General features: G+C 33.5%; 1 protein-coding gene across 3 annotated transcripts in view; it reads left to right on the forward strand.

Annotated features, from left to right (window-relative positions):
• The window catches only part of NKAIN2 (sodium/potassium transporting ATPase interacting 2), a gene marked incomplete at both ends in the record, with an annotated part of 1,067,732 nt that overhangs the window by 321,897 nt on the left and 719,080 nt on the right, over positions 1–26,755 (forward strand). The window contains one exon of one of the 3 annotated variants that reach the window (XM_080700349.1): positions 2,489–2,539. The exons of the other annotated variants lie outside the window; for them this stretch is intronic. Within the exon in view, the coding sequence (XP_080556475.1) occupies positions 2,489–2,539 (51 nt within the window). Of the gene's footprint in view, positions 1–2,488; positions 2,540–26,755 lie in introns of those variants that run through there. 3 annotated transcript variants of the gene reach the window in all.

The following is a 26,755-nucleotide window of genomic DNA, read 5'->3' on the forward strand; positions in this document are numbered from 1 at the left end:
AGTGCTTAACCCCTGGCTGAATGATTCATATGTGCTAATAGGAAGTAGCTTGAGCCCTGGAGAATAAGCCAGAACTGTCAAATGACTTCCTAGGGGACTATATGCAACCCACAGAAGTGCTTGTCTTATCCTGGAGCACATGAACTGCATAAACATCTAGGATACAAATATGAAAAAAAATGGGGACTTTACATGACAAAATATTGATTTTAGAAAACAGAAAAGGAAAATATGCCTTTTTTCAGACTCAGAGTGTTGAGGGGAAACAGTGAGCTGAATTGTCCACATGAGCAGGCATGTGGTCTGCAATTTGCAAGGTCGCTCCCTTGCCCCAGCATACCTGTCACTCTGGAGCTCAAGCTGGGCTCCATGGCCACTCATAATCCAGCTTGTCCCACATCTCACTGCTTTTTTTTTTTTTTTTTTAAATTGCAGTTCCCAGAAGAAATGGAAATCCTTCTTGGTCCTATGTCTACAGTTTTTCATTTTTCTTTTCTGTACATGTCTTTTTCTTTTCACACATTGCCTGCATGGCTCTTGTTAGGATCACAGAGAAAAATATCTTAAACAGTGTGTAAATCAAGAAGTGAATATGATTTTTGTGATAAGATAATTCTATGGTTAAGTAAACTTGGGAATGACAAAACGAAAAAAGAAAGCAAAGCTGATGCCATTCTTGTGACCATTTTGCTTTAATATGTTATTGCATAGTTTCAGTCTCTAAGATAAAAGCTCATTGCACAGCATTCTCAAACTCACTTCAGCAAATTTTAAAAATACGATCATAATGCCCCATGCAGTGATGGCCACGTAGCTATTGATCACATTGTTCCTGTAGAATAGTGCTTTCAGAAGCACTATGCTAATATTCCAACAATCCTCTAGAGCTTGTAATTTTTAGATGAATGTTCTAGATGTATTTTTTCAGATGGTATCCACCAATTACCAATGATTTTACCTACTTTTTAAGATTGCTGGATTATAATATTATCAAGAGTAGTATAATTAAGATCTATTGAATACTTAATATGCAATAGCTAAGCACTTTTCTGGATTATCTTATTTAGTCATCATGCAAATCAAAGTAGCTCGTTTTATCCCTTTTCTATAATGCATGATAATGAAACAAAAAAAGGCTAAAAAAGTTTCTGAAGGTCACACAGCTACCAAATGAAGCAAACAAGATTCATAGCTCTTAACTTAGCCTCTAGAGTCCACTATAGTGAGGTAATGTAATAAAAATTAGAAGACATCTGCCCTAAATTATACCTGAATTAGTTTGAAATTGGAAAGTATTTCTTTCATACAGTAATTCTCTATAAACATCAATTGCCTATTGATCTAGCTTTTAAGTATAAAACCTTAATAAAAATAGAAAGCATTGTTATGTTTCATTTCCTATTTCCCAAGATATATCTCTGGCAAACACGTTAGACTCACAGAATTGTAAAATTTTTTTTTAAAAAAGAGGTCATGAAACCTATTCTTTCTTTACAATTTTAAATTATTTTAATGAGGGGTTTTCTTTACAATTTTAAATAATTTCATTAGGATGTTTTTGAAGACACTTATACTCATCGACCCATTACAGCATAGCTTCCTTATATTAGTTCCAAAAGACAGATTAACCCCTAAATTTCTCCCATTTGAAACAGTTAAAGAACAAAAAGGATCAATAAAACTACATAACTTGAGTTGATATTCGTGAAATCTTCCACACAAGGTGATAGAAATGTAATTGTGCTAAATAGAGAATAGATAAGCCTACACTCACTATGTACCCACAGCACCACTCTTCAGCATGTCTTGGAACCTTGTGTGTAGTTTTGCCCCAAGAAATACAAACTTCTCTGTTTAATTAAGGGGAAAGATATTCAGAGAGGGAAGATATTCAGAGAAGTCCAATGATGGCCAGTAAATTAGAAAGAATTTTTCAGTAGATTTATGGAGAATAAATATAAAAATAATAATAAGCTATTATCACCCATAACTGACAGTTCTAAATGTATACACACACATAAATATGCATATATGTATATGTAGACATGCATGCTGTATTTCATTGTTACTGATATACTATGAATTATAATATGTGCCTTTAAAGTAATCAACACTTTTCAGGAAGAAGATAAAGATTTCCAAAATACTGTTTTTTTCTGACATATCTGGGAAGAAGAATTCAGGTGTATCTTACGGTTGAGTTTACCTGCAGTGGAAATGATGGATTGTTAATGAATCAGATCCAAGGGTTGGTAGAATGGAAGAAAGAGAGAAGTTAACTTTGATTCCAGGTGGCTGGGTTAAAAGTATGTGTGGACCTAGGGAGCAAATTAAGATTGTAGCATGCTATGAAATTCATTTAAGAAGCTTTTAATTATATGGGTCTTATTCAAAGGCTTGTTGAATTAGTTGAGGTTACTTTCAAATGGGTTGCCCTCTGATCATACTTTATTTGTCCCTCTGGTGTATTTACAGGTACTGAAGATGGATGGGCTTCATTAGGTATCTCTTATTATATTGTCCCACAAATATCTTAACCGTGAGTTTTTCAGAGTAATGTTTTCCATTTGTTTCTGCAGGGTGATGTCTCTTTGAAAAATTCATGGCCATGCTTAAAATGTTCATGTTTCACCGACAATTTCTATTTTCTTCTTGGAAAGATTTTCCCAAAAAAATGACATGTATTTTTTCTGATTTTGAAAATGATACATGGTAATTGAGGACTACTTGGAAATTATTGCTATAAAATAATTTCTTGTTGCCCCTTTTTGTACATTTACCTATCACTAATTCGAAAAGTATCTAATCTTTTTTCATTTTACATATATTTTCATATAAAATTTAGATTATATGGGGTACACAGTTTTCTTTCCTGTTTAAACTGACATTATGATATAATTTAAAGTAAAATTTTAATTTGGACAGATAAGAAAGCACATAGTAGTTTAATTTTGAAAAATAATTGCTTATTCCTACAATGAAGACTCATACTGTTAGAAATAAATTTCTGTAGTGTCCTAAGAAAAGACACATGTTTGCAAATGACTTGGTAAGGCAATTTTACTTTTCGCAAAAAGGATCTTGCGAACAGGGAAGCCAGGTAGGCAGGTAAACCTGGCAGGAAGCCAGCTCACTTTTAATTCCTAACATAAGTTTCTGTACCTACCTCTGTTGGTGGGAGTATGGTTTCAGTCTCACACAATTGTAATTCTCAGGAGAGGTAAACTCTCATGAAGACCTTATAGAAAGTCACAAAATGATGTATACTCTAAATTAAGCTATCCTTTGAAAGAAAAGACTTATGTTTTCACAACGTTCATCTATGTTATTAGACTGCCTTCAGAGAGGAGAGTTTTGTAACCTATAGTTCTAAGGAAATTTCACTGCCATATAAAACTGATCTAGAGGAAAGTAGACATAATTATCACATATCTAACCCTTCAATGTATTTTGTAATGTAATACCATGAGTTCAGGTGATTTCAAATAGTTGCAAATTTGAAAAAATGAAATTGAAAAAATTTTAATTTGTAATAAAACCTAAAATTCTATAATATTTCTGAAAAACAATTGATGCACTTTTAATTTCAAATAACTTTCAGAAATCCTCCTAGACTTATTTTTTCTTTTTTTTTTTTGGTGGTACTGGGGTTCCTGGAAGCCCTTCTATCTCCGGACTACACTCCCAGACCTATTTTTACATTTTTTATTTGGAAACAGGGTCTCCTAAGCCAGCGCGCGCGCGGCTGGCTTCAAACCTGCGCGATCCTCCTGTCTCTGCCTCCCAAGCGCGGGGATTACAAGTGTGCACCACCACGCCCGGCCTAGACTTATTTTTTCTAAAAAAAAAAAAAAAAAAACCTCATCTTTAAAGATGAATAAGATATTCCAAGTTAATAATGTCCTTTAAGTTAATTATATGCTCCTGGTTGAAGATATTTCTGTAGCATGATTATTTTTTCTTCACCAAATTGTTTAATATCTACATATATACTTGAAAAGAAAATACAATTACAAAGAACTTTTAGAAATAACTATATAGTATATGTCACTTGTTCCATGATTTTAATTTATATTTTGGTAAATATTAGGTTCTTAACTGAAAACAAACTTTCTTTTTTTAAGCGTTACCATTTGTAACTAAATCTGGTATGCATATAAGCTGTTGTCCCTTGGTTTAGGGTGCCTAGAAATCTGCTACCTTCAACCATTGGATTACAATGGTAAAGGTCACCTTATAAAAAATGGTGTTTTGTAAATAATAGATTGCAGTGAATATATTCCTGACAACCCACTGAAAGGATGCTCTGGACTCCAAAAAATGCAGGTTGGGAATGTAAATTACTGGAGGGTAAAAACAGGCAGAGCACTTAGGGTTACATGAGTATGTTGTTGGAGGGGGGTAAGAGATGAAAAAGAACCAAAATAAATTCTAGTATGTAAAGATAGTGCAACCACTTTGAAAAACAGTATGGAGGATCATCAGAAGAATGAGAACAAATTTACCATTTGATCTAGCAATACCACTTCTGTGTATCTACCCAAAAGAATGGAAACCAAAATATCAAACTGATGCATGGGTATCCATGTTCATAGCTGCACAATTCACCACAGCCAAACTGTGGAACCAGGCAAGATGTCCATCAACAGATGGATGGATTACAAAACTGTAGGATATGTGCACAATGGAATTTTACTCAGCCATAAAAAAAAAACACAATTACATCATTTACAGGAAGAAATGGGTAACAGGAGGAACTCTAGCTGAAGGAGATTCTATAGATGAGGGGATGGCAGGGGGGAAGAAGGAAACTCTCTAAAGCACGTGATGTACTTAAACATATCAAAGTCAATCACTCAGCCAAGCATGGGAAGGAGGGAGGGGAGGGAATGCAGCAGGAAGTGGGTCAGGGCTAATTGAGTGATGTGTGCGTGTATGTTTCCACCATCTTTTATTCCACTAAGATGTATGAATACAATGTACCAATAAAAAATTTAAAAAAGATTAATTAATTCTTGTTTTGTCAACAAACTTTAATACTATTGTGTTCTATTTTTTTGTTATTCTAGATACTAGATAGAAGCAAGTAGTTTTTACTCTATATTTTATGGAAACATTTTTTTCTCAGATGTATATTTACTGCACATTGACAACAGAATATCAGTCCTTTGTTTCAGGAAATTGTGTATCAGTCAAGATATTATGGGAAAAACTATTTAGGACCTATTTTTGAAGCTCAGTGGTGACATAGTAAAGTACATAGCTTCTCATTATAATTCTAACTGTGGACTCAGTCATGCCAGAAGTAGAAATTGACCTTTAGGGCTATTTTTCTCTAAAAAGTAGGAACTGAGCCCCTTAGCCTGTTTTGGCCATTCCTATATACAATCAGATGACTCAAAAACATTCAAGTTGACTGCCTAATCAATATTAAGAGATATTGAGAGAGAGAGAGAGAGAGAGAGAGAGAGAGAGAGAGAGAGAGAGAGAGAGAGATATGACTCTACTTGATTAAATTGTCCGGTTGTTCTCATGCTGCAGGCTGCTCTGATTCATCAATATCACTAACAACTTACGGTGAGCTGTCACAGAATTCTGTGTAGTTACTTTCTTAGCACTTTTCATACTCAAGGAGGCCATGCTGATGTTCTCATATTTACTAGATCTGGAAATTTTCATACTTTATTAATGTTTTTTAAAAATGATACCTTTTGAAATCATTTTGTAATTCTAATTGCAAAAGGAATGGTTTCAATCAAAATATTACATGAGACATATGCTTTTTTATTTATCACTGTGGATAAAATAATTATAGCATCTCCGTTTGTCTGTCAGTAGATGTAGCTTCTTTATCTTTGCTTACTTCCAGTAGTTACCTCAGTAAATCACCTATTTGAATGCCATTTATGGGGATTATAAAATTTATTGCATTTCCAGTTACAGCACAGCATTAATAGGAAATTGTTAATGGAAACTTGAATCATCTAAAGTATCCAGAACTTCAAGATGATAAATCTATTATTTATTGTAAATAATAATCCTGCTGTTAAATATAGCCATCTTATAACAAAGTGTTAGTCATTCAGTCTGTTTCTTTGCACAGTACAAGTTCTTAAACCTTTTGCCAAAAGGTAGGAGCTTTATTTTGTGTTTTTAAAGTGCCAAGCATAGTTTTTACTGAAATACATCAATCATTAGCAAAAAATCTATCTTGCCACCCTCTACTCTGATATCCCTTCACTTTGTTGTTCTCCAGAGAGGACACTGCTCAGGAGCCAGGTGTGGTTCTCTTTTTCAGCCTGTATCTTACTGCCAGCTTCAGGGGAGGTAGGATACTCCTTAGTCTTTATTGTCTTTGCCTCTCCAGGACTGTGCCTCCTCCTCCATGAGGGCATGAAAATGTAGGCCAGGAGCTATCCTGCTAAATACAATCCTTCTTTCTCCTCCAGAGCATACTCTACATAGCTCTTGGCTCTCAGTCTCTCCCACCCTGCTTGTCCTAATTACCTGGTATATCAACATCCTGGTATGGCCGGGCATGGTGGGTATGGCCGGGCATGGTGGCTCGGAGCCACCATGTAATCCCGCGTTTGGGAGGCAGGGACAGGAGGATCGTGCAGGTTTGAAGCCAGCCACGCTGGGGAAAGAGACCCTGTTTCCAAATAAAAGATATAAAATAGGTCTGGGAGTGTAGCCCGGAGGTAGAAGGGCTTCCAGGAACCCCAGTACCACCAAACAACAACAACAACAACAACAACAACAACAAAAACATCCTGGTAGATGATCCATCTAATTACCTGACTTTGAAGGTGAGCCTCACTGATCAGCTCCTGCCAGTATCTCCTTCATCCTAATTTCAGCCCTCACTCCATGACCAGATCCTACAGCAAGTCCACCTACTCAGTCTCCAGCTGCCTATTTGAAGGCTGCCAGGCTCTCTTCTCCACCTTGCTCCTTCTAAAATATTCCATTTTCAAAGACAGCTGAACCACACCAGGAATCTGATCTCAGTAAGGGGTTAGTTCTCTTGTTATCACCTTGCAGCTGAGATGATGCAGTTCCCTAGGCCATTGTATTTTCTGCTTTTTAAGATAACTGACATTTGTTCTTAAATAACAGTTTCTTTAAAGATTTACCACCCTTATTTTCAGTCTTCAACTTTTGGTCAGCTTGTTTTATGCCTCACTGAGAAAACTGAACCTATCATAAATTTCTGTACGCTTCCATCACACATTTCAATATCTATCAAAAATGTACCTCTAAGCCAAGCGTGGTGATAAACCTTTGTAATCCCAGAATTTGGGAAGCTGAGACAGGAGAATCATGGTTCGTGGACAGCCTCAGCTATTCAATGAGGTCCTACGCAATTCAGTGAGACCCTGTTTCAAAATAAAGAATAAAAAGTAGGTCTGAGGGTGTAACTTGGAGGTAGAATGCTTCTGGGTTTTATCCCCAGTACCACAAAAAAAAAGTACCTCTATGTTGTGTCTATAATTAGAGATTGGACCAGTGGTGTTATACGTGCTAGGGAAGCATTCTAACATTAAACTAAACACAAATCTCTGTTTAAAAAATATATTTTGAAGAGTTTTGCTAAGTTGCTGAGGCTGGCCTTGAACTTATTCTCCTTTTTTAGGCTTCCAAGTGTTGAGATTACAGGCAGAAAACCACTATCCTTGGCCACATGTATGTACTTTCAGTGAACTGTCTGTGCTCTTATGGAAAGACATCTTCTCCAAATGTCTACCAGAATCTCTCTTGCCTAACATGGTATACTGCTGTAGCAGCTGTCCAGTAATTCATTACAATAGCCAGATACAGTACAATAGACTTGCCTATGAGTTATTCCTAACAGTAAAGATCAATTTCCTTGCTATGGAGAACAATGTAAGTTATATGCTTCTTAGAGAAATATAATAGAGTTGTGATATCAATACATTCTGAATTATATATTAATGACATAGTTTTAGGGCATCAGTGTTTCAAGAACTATTCAGAAATGGCTTCAGGAAGTTAAAACATGAGCTGTATATTCATAGATCAAGAATTAGACATAAGTGTAAGGAATTAAAGTAGCCTTTACATGCAGGAACATACCAGATAAGTATGTAGGGGAAAGTCTGAACTCAATAGAGCCCCCATAAGAGAGCACAGAAAGAGAGATGATAGGAAAGGAAGCTTTCATCCTGCTAGGTGAAAGTCTTATATTTCAGGATTAAATAATTGATGACAGTAGAATATCCACATGTAAATATTTGCTGATTTTGTGGATTTTTTACCTAGATTGGATAATGACTCCAGATTCATGTCTTCTTAAGCTTTCTGCATGATGCCTTCAAAACTAAGTTCATATGATATATTCCAGGATTGAGGACAAAAACTCATTGATGGCATTGAGGTGAATGGATTGGTGAACAATGGGATATGCCTGGGCATGTTCAGTTTTGTACTCACTGATTAAGTGAGAAGCATGAGCAACATAGTTGGTTCGCAAAGAAGACTGGTGCAGTGTACAGGCTCACAACTCACATTCAATTTGTTTCATCCTACCTGAACTTTAGGAGTTCAGAAGGAGTCCGTACTTTCATTCAAAGGGGACTAGACCTTTTAAGTGAGGAAATAGATTATTGTCATTTCATTTGATAACTGTAGTGAGACCTTAGCATCATTTTTCAGTTAACAACACATATTCTCACCTTACTCTCTCTGACTCTCACAACCTGGAACATGGATGTTTGGTCACATTTTCTCTGAAAATCAAAATTTTCTTTAAAATAAATTTGTTTAATACTTAAAATATGGCTAGTGAAACTGAGGAATAAGCATTTATTTCACTTTATCTAAACCTAGGCATGTAGCCGGGCGTGGTGGCTCATGCTTGTAATTCCCGCTCTTGGGAGGCAGAAACAGAAGGATCGCGCAGGTTTGAAGCCAGCAATGCTGGCTTAGGAGACCCTGTTTCCAAATAAAAATATAAAATAGGTCTGGGAGTGAAGCCTGGAGGTAAAAGGGCTTCCAGGAACCCCAGTACCACCAAAAAATAAAATAAAATAAAATAAACCTAGGCATGTAGTTACTGTTTACTGAATATAATAGCAAAACTATCAAGCTAAACACTTATTAACATTTATCACATGTCAAATGTCTGGCCTAATATAAGATTTTTATATGTCCTAGATCATTTAATTCTCATAAGAATCATAATGAGTAAGCATGCTAATATTTTACCATTTTAGAAATGAATTTGAATTTGTTACTCCAATTATAGCCAACCAAAAATGTCATCATGACTTGATCACTTTTCATCTCTTATTTTGTTCTTGTTTTTCTTTTGCAGAGCAGATTTTTTTTTTACATAGTTTATTGTAGTATGCGATGATAATGGCTTTTGTCAGCTTGAGTTACATAATTATTGGTCCCTGAAATTTCCATAAAAAGGCATCTCTTTTTCCAATATACCTAGCAAAGTTTCATGGTTTATTCTAGTTAGATAAATTTTAGTCACATGCTTACCTTCCTGGTATTGGTGGAGGTAGAGGGAAGATGTATTCCTTAGAAGGATAGCCTAAGAATGATGGCTATCTCAAGAACAATTAGGGTTTTGATTCCCATGCAAAATGGGAGGGTCTGTGAACAGAAGAAAAGCACCACTTTGATTTCTGTTTTATGGATACACTCCATACGACAGAAACCAAAGTCATATTTGTACTATAACTCTGGTCATGTTATTCTTTTCACCTAAAATACATTGGCTATAAACTAACCTCATTGATAAACCTATCCATCATTCATGATGAATCTTAAAAAAGTATTCACAAATCTTTTATAACTCAATATCCCAAATTGATATTTCTCACTTCATTAACTACTCTGGTATTCTATTAAAATATCTCACATCTAACAGATATAAAACTATCTTATGTTTGTATATTTACTTTTTGCCCTCATATACCTCTATGCATTTCTAAGTAGAAAACTTTTTTTTTTTTCGAGTCTGGGAATGGAACCCAAGAGCATTTGACCTCAAAGCTACACCCCCTGCCCTATTTTTGACTCTTTATTTTGAAACAGGGTCTCACTAAGTTGTGGAGGGCCTCACTAAGTAACTGAGGCTGTCTGCAAACCATGATCCTCCAGTCTCACCCTCCCGAATGCTGGGATTACAAGCATGAGCCTCCACGCCTGGCTAATAGAAAACTTTTTAAAAAATTACTACATCATATAGGCATAGTAAATGAATTAAATGTTGACATCATTATTCTTTCAGGTTTTGTAGAAAGTCAATTTTAGATATAAATCTAGTACTTAAGATCAGTCTTCATGCCCATGTTTACTTTCTTTGATTTACAGTTTATGGGCAATAATTATTTTTATAATAAGTAATGAGTTTTTTAAAAGAATATTAATATATTTATATAGAATATGTAAAATAATTACCTGAAGTAAAGAAAGCAGATAAATATGGTGCAGAAAATGGGTAGAAAACTGATATAGGTGATACTATCTGGAATGTATACTCAGAAAAATTTCCATGAAGCCAAATTAAACAGCTTTTTCAGTTACCAAGAAGGGCTATGTGCATTCTAGCCCTGTAAAATGTCCTGTTTGGGCCCAATCTCTGTCCAGGTTTTTATAAATTTTTATTAAAAATTTTTTAAAAGGGCAGGGTATCTGTAGTTCCATTCTGCTATATGAAACATTTTGATGCTGTCATTAACCTTAGCTTGACCCCAATCATCAAGCATTCCCTTAATGAATTCATTTCTGCAAACCAGTCACTCATCTCTGGCTATTAGTATCTTCAATAATACAAAGACAAAAACTGTGGCAGTTCACCCTGAGGCCCTCAGCTTTGAAACTCATACAGAAAATAATATTTTTTCAGTTAAGACAAAATGTGTAGTAACCACTGCTACATGAGATTACTACCAGTGTTGCACTGAGTTGATTGAGCAAGCATCATTGGAAATTAAACCACTAGGAAAAGTATCCCTTCCCAATTGCTTTTTATGCAAATGTATTGGGAGGCAACTGACTTTATTATATCAAGTTGGTGATAAATAATCAAGATGTATGACCTTAGATTTTTGGGAACAGTGAAGAATGCCTATGCTTATTTCAGGAGAAGGGGACATTCACAAAGAAAAACAATTTTTGCTCTAAATTTCTGGATGGCTAATGTGCAACCTATTGGCCAGGTGAAATAAATGATCTCTCTAAAAGTTTATTTCATTTTTTACCATATTTGAATTCTACACAGTTATAAAAGACTCAAGTATGAAAAAAGACAAAATATTAACTGGCAGGCAGCTGAATTTAGCTTAAGAGTTTGCATTTCTGCTCTGTGGAGGAAAGCTTAATCTTAAATCTTGCCATTGATGATAATTTAGTTGCTTTTGGTTTAAATTTCAATAAATTGAAGATTAACACAGTTCATATTCTACTTTATTTTGTATATTTTTTTCTTCTCCTTGGAGCTAGTAGGTTCAAAAGGGTTATAGTGAAGTACTTCCCTTATGATTGATTCTTGGGTATCTTCTCTTGTTGGCAGTTTCTGCTGAGGTGTGATTCTTCTCATTGGGTCAAGAGCGATTCCTTCTGATTCTGATGTATCCACTGTTGAGAGGCAGGATCCTACCAGGGCCTCTGTAATCCTTATGTATCATGTCTTCTCGAATCAATTTCAGTGGCTCTTTGGCCTCTCAGCCAGTTCACAGATCTCTGCCATCCCAAAATTCTCTGCTTTTGTCCCTATAAAACATTGATTTGTCAAAAGTATTCGGAAGCAGCCTTCAGATGCATTGTAGCCATTTTTTCTCAAACAATATTTGTCATCACATAGTTGGTATGTTAGCTGCAAATTCTCTGTAGGACTTGTTATATGTCAGGCTGTATTATGGATGACTGTTCTGCTCTGAGATGATTCCAGAACCTACAGGGATATGTAACTGACTTTGTAAGTCAAACTGCACCTCCACATTGGGATTCTGTAGTGAGAAGGGCTCTGGAGTCCACTCGTCTTTTATGTCCAGTAAACTTTGTCTTTTCTTCTTATTTTCCTAGGCATTGGTAAAATCTTGATCTCCTCTTGATGAGAAAGTAGATCTACATAATAATGAATTCCTTTTAACCCTATGTTTTTGTTTCAATGTTGTTCCTATATTTTAAGTCTTATAGGATTCAAAAATAAAGCCAAAACAATTTTCTTTCTCTCAAGTTCTTGTTATTGGAAACCATAATACTCAAGAACACCTGTTGCCTCTTTTACTTTCCCAGCACATTTAAATAGAAAAAAATGCAAAGTGTGATCCCTGTTTTCATCTTGCTGTCTTTTCCTGAGTGTAGCATATTTATTGACAGAGGATTAAAGAGGTGAAAAGCTAACCAGAGAAACAACATGCAGTTGGATATCAAAATAGGCTGCTACAGTTAAATTTAGATATTCAATAAATGCTCTTAAAAATCTTTATGACTTAATATCATTTTCTTTTATAGAAAGTTAGATTTTATGGTTCTTTTTTCAAGAACAAAAAGCTAATTTTTTACATTATGCCTAAAGGAAGTAAGGAAATAATTAGGTCATAAATTTGGGATGCCTATATTCTAATTATAGAAAATCTTATTACATATATATTGTTTGCTTTGTCTCAATTATGTTTGCATTTTATGCATTATCAAAATAATCATATAAAGCAGATAAAATATTTCTCCTTTATATTTTATTTTTATTGGTTCATTGTGACCATACATCTTGATGAAGTTCAGGGTGATAGAGGCAAGCATTCACACCGCACTCACTGAGCCTTCCCCCAGAACCTGCCCTATTTCTTCCTCCTCCCCTCCTTCCTGTGCTCATTTGATTAGTTTGTGTATGTTCTTTACTTTTATAAATGAAAAAGAGGTAAAGTAGGTGGCTAAAGTAAACAATAAGTAAATGAAAAAAGGGTCCAAATTCATGTATCTTGACTCCAAAACCTATGTACTAATGTACCTATGTTATACTAAATTCTAAAAAAAGTCTCAACCTACAAACTTTCCATGTATCTTAAAATTAGTTAACTTACTGCTTTACAAACTTCACTTATACTAAGCACATAAATAATTACAAATATATACATTTTTTGGTACATTGCTATCATACATCCTGATGAGGTTCAGGGTGATAGAGGCATATGTGCAAACAGTTCTCACTGAATGCTCCCCCAGTTCCCACCTCACTCCTCCTCTCTTCTCCACCTTCCCCTGCTTAGCACAGTGATTGGCTTTGATAAGTGCATTTATGTCCATCATATCCATTGAGGTGTTTTCCTCAAGTCTTCATCACCCTCCCATCTCTCTGCTTCATTCTGATGAAATTCCCACACCCTCCTTCATTCTACTGAAATTTCTCCTCCTTTGTCTGGAGTCCCTCTTTGCCGTATTCTTAAAGTTTAAAATGTAACAACAAACACTCATGATGAAAATATAAGCAAATCAGAAATAGAATACATACTTCTTAACCTGATGTAACAACAAACACTCATGATGAAAATATAAGCAAATCAGAAATAGAATACATACTTTTTAACCTGATAAATACTGAATATCTAAATTGGTAGATAAATATTAGCCTTAATTTTAATATGTTAAAACAATTAAATGAGAAAAAGTTAAGGATGCCCATCACACCACATCTAATCAACAATATTTGTGGGTTTTACTCAGAAAAAAAAGACAAGGTGATTTAATACAATTTTTGTTGGTTGGAAAGTAGGAAATAAAATAGAAATTATTTTCATTTAATAGGATTATTTACATGAAATAGTCATACAGTTATTAAATCTGTTATTAGGCTACTAAATTACATAGCAAGTTTTCATTATATAAGCTAAATGTGAAAACTTTAATTATTTTTCTTATTATCCTACCCTATTCTATAGCCTATACTTATCCTACCCTATACTATGGCCTATAATATGACTAGAATTGAAGTTAAAAACTGCAATATAAAAGTTATAATATTTCTCAAAGTACATAGTGCTTAGGGCAGTATTAGATACACTGTACAGGATCATAATATTTAGGATTTTAAATCTTTAATAAAATGAATTGAAGAATAATTTATAAATACAAATAGGTGCTATTTTCATCAAAAATTTGGTATTGTACAGATATTAATTCTCCACACATTGATCTGCAGATTCATTATAATTTTAATTAACATTATAAAGATTTTTATAAAGTTTGATAATTTGTTCAATTTATATGGAAAAGGAAATGGCCCAAATAGTCTAGAAACAATCACAGGAAAAGTTAGAGATATTTCTCTGTTAGTCATTTACTGTAAGAAACTAATAAGACTGACTATAGAGCTTGAACTCGATTCTGGGCAATTGTGCTGACACAATGCATGGGAGAGGCAATATTACATATTACAGAGAAATATCAGACTCTTCTGTAAATTGCATAAGGGCGCATTGATTATATTTATTCAAGAAAAATTAAAAAAAGTGAAAATGCTGAAATTAGATCCTCACCTCAGAGTATGTATGTAAACCAAGTCCAGGTGGGTTAAAGACCTAAATATGGAAGTCCAAAATATAGAGAGCAATATCTTTTTCATATTGAGATAATAAGTTTCTATTTTCAGAAGGCAACAACAACAAAAACGTGGAGGGAAACACTGATGATAATATTGGCAATGGTAGACACAGATCAGTAGAACACATAGATCCAAAAGATAGAATCTGTAAATATTCTTAAATAGTGTTTTATAGAAGGATACAAAAACAATTTAATGGGGAGATAATAGTTTTTTTTAACAAATGGTGCTGGAACTTTCATATGAGGGAAAAATTTTTAGGGTAGACGTGATACCTATTATAGAAATTAACCAAAATAGATAATGGACTTAAAAGTAAAATAAAATACTTCATGTCATTTAATATAAGACATAGAAGAAAAAATCTCCAGGATATAGGGCTAGTCAAATAGTCTTGAACTTTTTATATCATATGAAAGAACAAGAAATATATTGCTCCTATTAAAATATCTTCCCTGCAAAAATCATGTGAAGAGGATAAAAAGACAAGTACAGACTGGAGGAACATATTTGCAATTAAGGAGCTGACAATAAAGTCATATGTGTACTATATGAAATCATATATTTACTATTTCAAATTGAATAGTAAACAACAATAACAACTTGCAATCCAGGTTAAAAAAATGGGCAAAAGACATGGACACACATTTAAGAAAGAAGATATTGGATGTCAGTTGAGCTCATAAAAAATGTTAAGCATCATTGACTATGAAGGAAATGCAGATTAATGTGATAAGATATTACTATACACAAGTAATACTGACTGAAATAAAAATTGAGACCACAATTCTCAGGAGGATGGAAAATTTCTGGTGAGACTATGATAATGTTACAGATTCTACAAAAAACATGTTGACAGATCTTTATAAAACTATTCAGTTATAAAACAACTCAAGAATTACTCTCTTGAGAATTCATTCCAGAACACTTTTTCATACAAAAATATATACAATGATGTCAAAACACCTTCATTTGTAATAGACAAAAATAAGAATGTACTAGAATATCCTTTAACAGGTGAATTATTATAAGCCAAACCCACACCATAGATTATTACTTGACAATGAAAGAATTAAGCATTGATGTATTAAATAACCTATATGAATATCAAGGGATAATACTGAATGGGGAAAAGTCCAACACTACAGGTAACCTGCCAAATTGTTTGATTTATTTAGCATGTTTTAAATGACAGATTTTTTTCAGATCTAGAAACGAGGTTAAAGGTGCCAGGAATTAGGATTGGGGTGGGGGTTTCAGAAAGGAAGAGGAGGTGGTTATAAAATAAACCATGAGGGCTCCATGGAAAAATAGAATTGTCCACAATCTTGACTGTGGGTAGAGGTATATAAAACTACAAATGTGATAAAATTGTATCCTAGCACACACATACAAATGAGCAAAACTGCAAATTCCAGAGAAATTAGGATTTTATATTAACATCAATATCCTTATTGTGAAATTATATTATAGTTTTATAAAAATATTAACTTTAGGGAAAAGATTAGGTGACTCTTTCTCTACTATGTTTTATTTTCTTGTAAATTAATACTATCTCAGAAAAATGCCAATTTATAAATACATTGTTAGGACACAATTGCAACCCATTATTAAACAAAGAATTAGCATCCTCACTATATAAAGAAATATAACAAATCCATTAGAAAACAATATAGTGAGAAAAAGGATGTATAAACTTTTTTCATAGGGAATATACTAATAGGAAAGAAATTCATAAAAATGTACTGTTTATTAAGTAGATTTGGAGTAAAAGTAGATTATCATTTTATTTGTTTTGTTATTGTTATTTATTGAGCGCTAACAATGATAGGTGCCATGCAACCATTAGACACAGTACCTGCCCAGTTGGCTTAGAATCTAATCTAAGGACATGAATCATTTTTAATGTTGCCATGTGTTGCTGTTCATGAAAATGAGGTATTAACATTACAGATTATCATTTTATACTTTATAAGGTGGTAAGTATTAAATGAGATTTATCAGTCTGTAGGAATAAGAGAATTGGAATTCAGTTACTGTTGGGAGCAGTTCAAGTTGGTGCAATCACTTTAGAAAACAATTTGGCACATACTGTAAGGCACAGCGATATAACTCCCTGGAATATACTTTAGAGTGACTTCTGCTTATGCATACAAGAATGTTTATATGGGGATGTTTATAGAAGATTGCTCAGGTTAGCAAACAGAAGCAGTTCACTTTAGGATTATAAGTAAACTTTGTTATATTCATGTAATTGAATGTTATCCTTAAGTAAAAGTGAGTGAAAACACATCTACATGGATGGATCATATAAGCCAAATGTTGGATAAAAATACAAATCACAAAATATATATTATGGTTCCTTTTAAAAAGATATCAAAAGAAACAAAAGTTGATTTATACTTTTTAGCCATATGTCCAAAAATGAAAAGGAAATTATAGAGAAGAGTAAGGGAATTATTAATTATGAAATTTAGGATTATTTTGTAGAGCAATGAAAGGAATAAAATGGTTACTCTTTAATTGGATGAGAGTTTCAGGGCTATTAGATTTATCACTGTCCTTGAAACTTTGAATGTATTGCATTTCTTCCTTCTTATGAATGACATTTTATAGTGAAACATACTATGGCAAACTGGTTATGTGTCTTCCCCAGTAATACTTGAATTTGAAGATTTCAGTGCATTTTCACCTTGTTAATTATGTTATAGATACTTATTAACTCAGGATAGGTTGTGCTAAAGATTTTCAACAAACAACACTCTAAGCTGTTTTAGCACATGCTGTATTTATGTGGTACACTGGGATGTGTGACATTCAGACCCATCATTAAGGATGTTTAGGTCATCCTCACTCATCTGAAAAATGTAAACAACAGTCATCCTCATATGCGTGGCCCCAGGTTCACTTTTGACCCATGGTTGTTAAGAGTTGTTTCTAGAGAGTAGTCTATACTACATATGAGCAAGTTGTAAATACTGAAATGAAATTTTAAAAAATCCTCACAGAAAATAGGCTCCAATGTTTGCTTAGAAGAAAGAAGATAAAAGAGTAAAATAAATGCTCCAATGAAAGATTTATTTTTTCCAATCTAATTCTCAGAAGAAACTTCAGAATTGAGTATACAAACTTTTGTATGTTAAGATTTAATTAGATAATGTCTGGCAAAGAAACTGAGTTCCTCAAAGAAAGATGCTATCATAGTGACTTTTTTATATTAACTGTGGTAGTTTTGAAACATCCTTAATGCATGTTTGTTGTTGAAACTTGTTCATTTTGCTTCCATAAGCTATTTCTTTTAATCCTTCTGTTTTAATTGGCCATTACTTGCACTAGTAAAGCTATCAGAAGGAAGATATTTTGAAGTAATGGAATACTTAAATCTCAGCTGTGTTTCTCTTTCATATAAAGGCCCATGGATATTTATATGTGTAAAAAGTCTTCTTCCTATGTTAGAATACAAGCACATAACCGTATATTACCTATCCTGGTCATGGCCTAGCTCCTCTGGTTTCTACTGCAACTCTTCCAAGTTTATCATACTTGATATAAACATTCTATATCATTCACTTTCTTTCTCTTTTTATACTAGAGATTGAACCCAGAGGTATTTAATCTCCAAGCTATATCCCAGCCCTTTCTGTTTTTGTTTTGAAACAAAGTCTAGCTAAGTTGCTGAGAGTCTTACTACCTTGCAGAGTCTGTCCTCAAACCTAGGATCTTCTCTCTCAGCCTCCCAAGTTAATCGTTCACTTTCTATTCTTAATTACTTCTCCCTGAATAAGTTTCCATCTATCTATATGTATTAGTGTAAAACCTTTCATTATTCCTTTTCATTTAAGACTTTTAAACATTCAAGAAACAACTATTTAGTGTCTACTTTGTGTAAGGAATTATGAGATGTATCATTAGTTTATATTAGTTTAATTACATTTTTATTAATATTCCATTTTAAAATAAAACCTTGATTGAGATATAAATCATATACAAAAGTCTTCCATTCAGAGGTTTCCATTATATTTATTATATTGTACAAACAACCCCACAAAAGTTTAAAATATTTTTCTCAGATTGGATAGAAACCCCTCCTTTTGTGTTCATTCCTCATTTCCTCTCCTTCACCTCATGGCAACCACTGATCCACAGTTATGTTTTCATATATTTACCTAAACTGGGCATTGCACATACATGTAAACCTAAGATGTGTTCTGATTTTTCTTTTATCACAATGTTTTGTGTTTGGTTTTTTTTTTTGTTTTTTTTTTTGGTGGTACTGGGGTTCCTGGAAGCCCTTCTTCCTCTGGGCTACACTCCCAGACCTATTTTATATTTCTGAAACAGGGTCTCTTACGCCAGCGCGGCTGGCTTCGAGCCTGCGCGATCCTCCTGTCTCCGCCTCCCAAGCGCGGGGATTACAAGCGTGCGCCACCACGCCCGGCTTATCACAATGTTTTGAAGACCCCTAAGTATTATTGTACACCTGAGAATTTCATTTCTTTTATTAGTGTAATGGAATAATATTTCATTTTATAAATGTACCACATTCTGCTTTTATAAGCATGCTACATTTTTCTTGACAGGAATTTGGATTGTTACTTTTGGGGCTATTATGAATGGTACATATATGAGTAGTGGTTTTGTGGTTGTATTTCCATTTCCTTTTGATATATAACCAGAATAAAATTTTATAAAAACTATAATTATTTGAAAAGCTGCTAAATTATTTTGCAAGTGACTATACCATATGACATTTTATCATCAACTTTAGTGTAAGGGTTAAATTTTCTGTACATCCTCACCAACACTTACCTTTATTTTGATTATCCCCCACTTAGTGTGTGTGAAATAATACCTAATTGTTGTTTCAATTTGCATTTTCCTGACTAAAGATGTTGGACATTCTTTCACATTCTCAGAGGCCATTTGTATATCTTCTTTGGAAAAATTGATAATTAGATCCTTTGCTGATTTTTTTTTCTAAATGGGCTGCCATTTTATTACTGAGTTGTGAGGATTCTTTTATATTCTACAAATATTTTATAACTATTTTATATATTCTCTAGATACATGCTTTCAAATATTTTTCCTCTTTGTGGATTATCTTTTCACCCACTTAATGTAACAAAATGTTCTCTATATTTTTTTTTCATTTGTTTTTTTTGGTGTCATACTTAAGAAACCATTGATTAACCCAAGGACACAAAGGTTATCTCATGTCCATTCACCTAAAAGATTATAGTTGCACATCTTACACTTATGTCTATGGTCCATTTTGAGGTTTTTCTTTTTTTATGGTGTAAAGCAGTAGTTTAATTTTATTGTTTTATACTTGTGTATATATATATATATATATATATATATATATATATATATATATATGATATATCTGTACATATTCAGTTGTTCTACCACCATTACTAAAGAGACTATTCTCTCTTCATTGAATTGTCTCAGCAAACTAGGCAAAAATCAGCTTAAATATTTGAGTTTATTTGTGAACTCTAGATTATTTTATTGATATAAATATATAATGACATATACCTATTTTTACATATTTACATTCACATATATGTGCATATCTTTATATTTACATGTGTTTGTATATGTATATAAAATATATTTATATTTATATATTTAGACATACAGGCAATTATGGTTATTTGCTATTGCTCTCAGTTTTGTATCGAGCATGCTTTATGTATATATTTGTTTATTTGTACAAAATATATACTTATATATACATATCTTTATATATATCTTTTTATATATGCATATATATTTATAGCAAACTATATAAGCAAGATTTTTGTAGTTTTGTAGTAAGTTTGGAAATTAGAAAATGTATGCACTTTAATATTTTAATTTTTCAAAATTGTTTTGACTCGCCGGGCGTGGTGTAGCACGCTTATAATCCCCGCGCTTGGGAGGCAGAGACAGGAGGATCTCGCAGGTTCGAAGCCAGGCGCGTGTGCTGGCTTAAGAGACCCTGTTTCCAAATAAAAATACAAAATAGGTGTCTGGGAGTGTAGCCCGGAGGTAGAAGGGCTTCCAGGAACCCCAGTACCACAAAAAAACAAAACAAAACAAAAAAAATTGTTTTGACTCCTCAATTCCTTTGTAGATAAACAGAATTTTTATTATTTCCAATTACTTTTATTTTTGGTAAAGTCTATGTTAAAAAAGTAATATAATTAAAACATAAATCTCCTAACTCTTAAACCTTAGATATGCCTATTTACTGGAAATCATTAATTAATAAACATTATATCCTTCCAAAAATTTATGTGCATATACATAATTTTATATATGATTCTATATGCTTTGCTGTAGTTTTCTATATGACTTAATAGTATGTTCTAGCACTATGCCACATTCTAATTACTAATCTATCATAATAATTAATGAGAATTCCGTTATAATGATAAATTATAATTATTTATCCAGTTTCAGTGATTAGGAGAATAATTGTGCCTGTTTGTTATTATGCTCAGTTCTTTAATGAGTGTTTTGTGCATATATATTTGTTTATTTGTACAAGATCAAACTTAGACATTGAATTACCCCATCATATATATTGGTGTTTTGCATTTTAGAGATAGAGATAAGCTAAACTCCAGCAAGCTTTTAAAAGTTCACTAAGTAATCAGATGCTCTGCCTAAAATGTGGAAGCTAGGGAGAAAAAAAGGTCATAGGAACAACTCTAGATGAAGGAGGAACCATAGATGAGCATAGAAGGAGGCCTAACCGGGGACAGTGGGACAGGGAGCTGAGGAAAGAGAAACTCCCTAATGTACATGATGTCGATTCGCAAACATCAATCACTAAGCCAAACATGAGAAGGAGGGAGTAGGGTGGGAATTGGGTAAGGGCTAAGTGATGTGTGCACCAATTAAAAAAAAATTAAAGTTCACTCAGTCAGCCAGATGTGGTGGTGCATGCTTCTAATCCTAGTACTTGAGAAGCTGAGCCAGAAGGATTACAGATTCAAGGGCATCTTCAACAACTTAGTGAGACCTTGTCTCAAAACTGAAAGTGAGAAATAGGTTCAGGTTCAGGTATAGCTCAGAAGTAGAATGCTTCCAGGTTCAAGTACCACAGTCAATAAATAAATAAGTAAATAGCCGGGTGTGGTGGCGCACGCTTGTAATCCCCGCACTTGGGATACGGAGACAGGAGGATCTTGCTGGTTCGAAGCCAGCCCGCTGGTTTAAGAGACCCTGTTTTCAAATTTAAAAAAATATAAAAATAGGTCTGGGAGTGTAGCCCAGAGGTAGAAGGGCTTCCAGGAACCCCAGTACCACAAAAATAATTAATTAATTAATTAATAAGTAAATAAAAAATAAATAGTAAAATAGGTTCTATACCCAGTACCACACACAAAAAAATTACAAAGTTAGCAAAGCTTCATTTAACATTCTTTTATTTGTGTTAATTTTGTTTTAAGTTTTCATTGAGAACTGTCAAACAGTAGGTAAAAATAAGTCTGATACAATGTTGTCTTATTAATTGCTAATAAGAATTGAACATTTTAAACTTTTGAGTTATTTGTAAATTTGTATGTATATGTGTAAGTACAAATCTGTACTTATTTTTGCTTTACAAATACACTCATTTCTGATATGTATTTATGTATTAGTATAATCGCTAAGCCCTACAGGGAATGTATGGTAGCATTAGTAAACGATGCCAAACCATTTCCTAAAGCACACCCACCACTTACATGAGAGCATACTAGATGCTCTGCCTTCTAGTCAGTATTATATATTATCTATGCTTTTTATTTGAGCCACTCTAAATTGTGTCCCAAGGTAACACTGAAATTTACATCTTTATTTCCCAGGACACTTATGATCTAAATACTTTTTCAAATGCTTATTAGGCATCCAGATATTATCTTTCATAAAGTACTTGTTCAAGAAATTTGCTAAATTTTAAAGATGGGATCGACTGCAGTCATTTAGGTATCTGTAAAAAGTTTTTACATATGTTCATATGTGCTACATATGAATCCTTTATATATTTTTATAGTAACTGCCTTTTCTTAAATAGAAGACATTTTTAGTTAATAAAGTTCAGTTAATTGTTGTTTTATAGTTGTATGTGTGTGTGTGCATGTGTATCTGTGTATGTTGTACTCAGAGGGGTTGAACTCAGAGGAATCCTACCTCCCAGATATTTCACCATCTTTTTTTTTCTTTTTCTTTTTTTTTTTTTTTTTGGTGGTACTGGGATTCCTGGAAGGCCTTCTACCCCCAGGCTACACTCCCAGACCTATTGTTTTTTATACTTTTTTATTTGGAAACAGGGTCTCTTAAGCCAGCGCGGCTGGCTTCAAACCTGCGCGATCCTCCTGTCTCCACCTTCCAAGCTTGGGGAATACAAGTGTGTGCCACCATGACTGGCTTCCTACATCTTTTTTGAATTTTGTTTCGAATTAGGTTCTCTCTAGGTTGCTGAGTATCTTACTAATTTGCTAAGTCTGTCCTTGGAACCTGTGATCCACCTATCTCAGCCTCCCAAGTATTTAGGTTACAGGCATGTGGTGCCACCACACTCAAGCTATTAGTGATTTATCTGTTCTATTTATGAAATCTTTGCTTAACCAAAATCATGAAACATTTTTCCTATAGTTTGTTCTTGACAGTTTATTATTTTATTCTTTATTCTTAGATTTACCATCTATCTCAAATTTTATGTCTGTGTATATGCATACGTACATATGCTGAAAGGTACAGTATATTTTTTGCCCATACAGATCCACAAATGATCTAAAACCTTATATTGAAGACTCTTTGATTGAATTATCATAATACCATTGTCATAATTACATTCGTCTGTGAATGTAAATGTAAATGTCAGTTTCTAGTTTACCTGTTTATTTCTTTGGGTGGTTAGTGGCATTAAAATGTATTTCTACAGTAAAAAAAAAATCCAATGACAAGAGGAAATCAGTGGCTATTTTTATTGGGAGGGTATTGTATTTTAGGATAGTTAAGGAGTAATTAACTTTTTTTTTTTTTTTTTTTTGCAGTCTCAGGGATGGAACCCGGGGCATTGTACCTCTGAGCTACACCCCAGCCCTAATTTTTATTCTTTTCTTTTTTTTTTTTTTGTATTTTTGGAACAGGGTCTCACTGAGTTGCAAAGGGCCTCACTAAGTAGCTGAGGCTATCCGCAGACCCTGATCCTCCTGTCTCCATCTCCTGAATGCTGGGATTACAAGCATGACTTGCCATGCTAGGCCTAATAAATAACTTTTAACATTATTGAATATGTCAGTTCATGAGAATATATTCCTCCATTTTATGTCTTCTTTCCTTACAGTGTGTATTTATTTATTTATTTTTGGTGGTACTGGGGGTGAAACCCAGAGGCTTTCTACCTCCGGGCTATACTCCCAGTCCTATTTTATATTTTATTTGGAAACAGGGTCTCACTAAGTTGCTGAGAGCCTCACTAAGTAGCTGAGGCTGGCTTCAAACCTATGCACTCCTCCTGTCTCAGCCTCCCAAGTGTGAGGATTACAAGCATGTGCCACCACGTCTGGCTTAAATTCCTTTTTTTTAGTTTTATGTGGAGCATATTGAAAATGGCATACATTCAGACTGTGCTTGGTGCCCTCTCCCCCTCCAACCCGTTCCCCCTTCTCTCCCTCCCAACAATGAGTGTCCAGGTTACCATTCTATATTCAAACATAAGTTTAAACATTCGGATGCAGCTCCTTCATTAATCAACCTCAGCCTTCTTCCTCTCCTACTCTCCCATTCTAGCTTTGCTTAAGTTTCCCCTCCATTATCTCAAGTCCCTCTGATCATCCTAATAGTCCCTAGTTTGGGCATATTAGAGAAAACATATGTCCCTTCTCTTTCTGTGCTGGGCTAATCTCACTTAACATAATGTTCTCCAGGTCTTTCCATCTTCTTGTGAATGACATGATTTTGTTGTTCTTTATAGCTGAATAGAATTCCACTGTGTATATTTCCCATGATTTTGCAATCCATTCATCTGTTGATGGAGACCTAGGTTGGTTCCATTTTGGCTATTACGAATTGCGCTGCTATGAACATAGGTATACATATGAAAGAAGAGATACAAATGGCCAATAGGTACATGAAAAGATGTTCAACATCATTACCATCAGGGACACGCAAATCAAAACGATGCTGAGATTCTATCTAACCCCAATCAGAGTGGCAAGCATAAAGAAATCAAATAACAACAAATGCTGGCGAGAATGTGGGGAAAGAGGAACTCTTTTACACTGCTGGTGGGAGTGCAAACTAGTTCAACCACTATGGAGATCAGTGTGGAGATTCCTTAGAAAACTGGGAATAGATCCTCCATATGATATGGCTATACCAATCCTGGGTATTTTTTCCAAAGGATTGAAGTCAGAGAACTAAAATGTGTATTTTGAAGTTCTCAGTGTTGCAAACTTGCACATATTCACATGTGTTTTCCTAGTATTTGACTTTAATGTATTTAATTTTAATAGTTTTCTTTAATTCTTCAATAATTTATTTCTAGAGAATATACTATTTTTTATATTGACATCATTCACTGTGGCCTTTGTTAAATTTACTTAATTATAATTATATGTTCTTTGGCAAATAAAATTAGCTTTTACCTCTTTTTCAAGAGATTATTAATTATATTCATTTTATTACCTTATTACAGTCATTAGAAATTGCATCATAATGTTAAATAAATCTGCTGATAGTGATATTTTCACCTTATTTCCAACTTCACTGAGATATTCACTATTTCCCCATTAAGTATATTTCTTTCCACTTTTGTAGCTATCACTTATTAGATTGAAGAAGTTCTCATCTCTTTGTACTACTCTGAGGCATTTTAAAATCATGATTTGGGATTAAATTTTATCAAATTATTTTCTACAACTATTGAAATAATCACTTTTTTATGGATATGGTAAATTATATTGAGTCATTTTCAAATGTTAAATATTGAGAAATAAGGCTTTCTTCGTCACGACATATGATCCCTTTCCCAGCTAATTTCCATTTCAGTAACTCATTTGAATGGTATTACTGGACATTATTTAACAAAAAAGCAAACTTTGGTTCACTCAATTCTGTGTGTACCCATACTCCCTTCTCTCATCAATGTAATGTTCCCCTCTGAACCAGTATTAATTTAGAATTATAATAAGCTACTATTACATGCTTAAAAGAAATCTTATATTTTTATTTAAATAACTTGGCTTCTTATTGATTCCATTCAATCTTCTCAATGTTCACTTTCCCAATAAAGTTATAAAATTATACTACCATATTTTCCCTGTCCTCTAATCATATATTATAGACCACCTTACCTCTTCTTTATAAAACCTAAATTATACTTATATTTAATTATAATATAATTTATATATACATATATATTTAAATATACTTATGTTTAAGTATATTTAAAGTATAAATATACTTAAAGGTGAGTCCTATGTCTTCTGTAAGGCTTAAGTGAATATTATTACCACAGAATTGTTTTTTGAATACACAAAACACCACGGGAGGATATTTTTCTTTGGAAGATCATGAACAGCCAAATTCTTAGAACTGCTGAAAAGTCACTTTTATAATTGAAAAGCTAATCTGAGGTGTTATCAGATATATCAAATAATAATATACAAAACCAGAAATAATCTGCCATAAATACACATGAAGTGACTAGTCCATATGATTTGTGATGGTACAGTTGTCATAAAACTATTAATTGGGAGAGGTTAATGGAAATGTGGATCTTTAATCAGAGATGTTAATAATTGATACATAATACCTGTCTCATGACAGGAAAGGAATTGTTTCATACATAAAAAAGTAAAGGCTATATAAATTATAAGTCCTGGACATTTCAGAGTTGCTGACTCTTTTAGATTAGAAGCCATTTGAATGTAAGCCCTTATTATATGAGATAATTTAGTGCTTTATTTTTGGTATTTTGTTTTCAATTTCAATTATCCCAACATCTAGCATTATGCCTGGAAGCTTTCCCAAGAAATATTGAATGAACAGCAAAATAAACAGGTGAATGAATGAGGTCTTGGAATCAAGTGAAATCAGGAAATGGCAATGAAAGTCTTAAGATAGTCAAAGATATGCACATGTTATATATGCTGTCCTTTTTTTGCTAGGCTTTCTGTGTTAGGCATTTTT

The sequence above is a fragment of the Muscardinus avellanarius genome (assembly GCF_963383645.1).
Source record: "Muscardinus avellanarius genome assembly, chromosome: 8".
NCBI lineage: Eukaryota > Metazoa > Chordata > Mammalia > Rodentia > Gliridae > Muscardinus > Muscardinus avellanarius.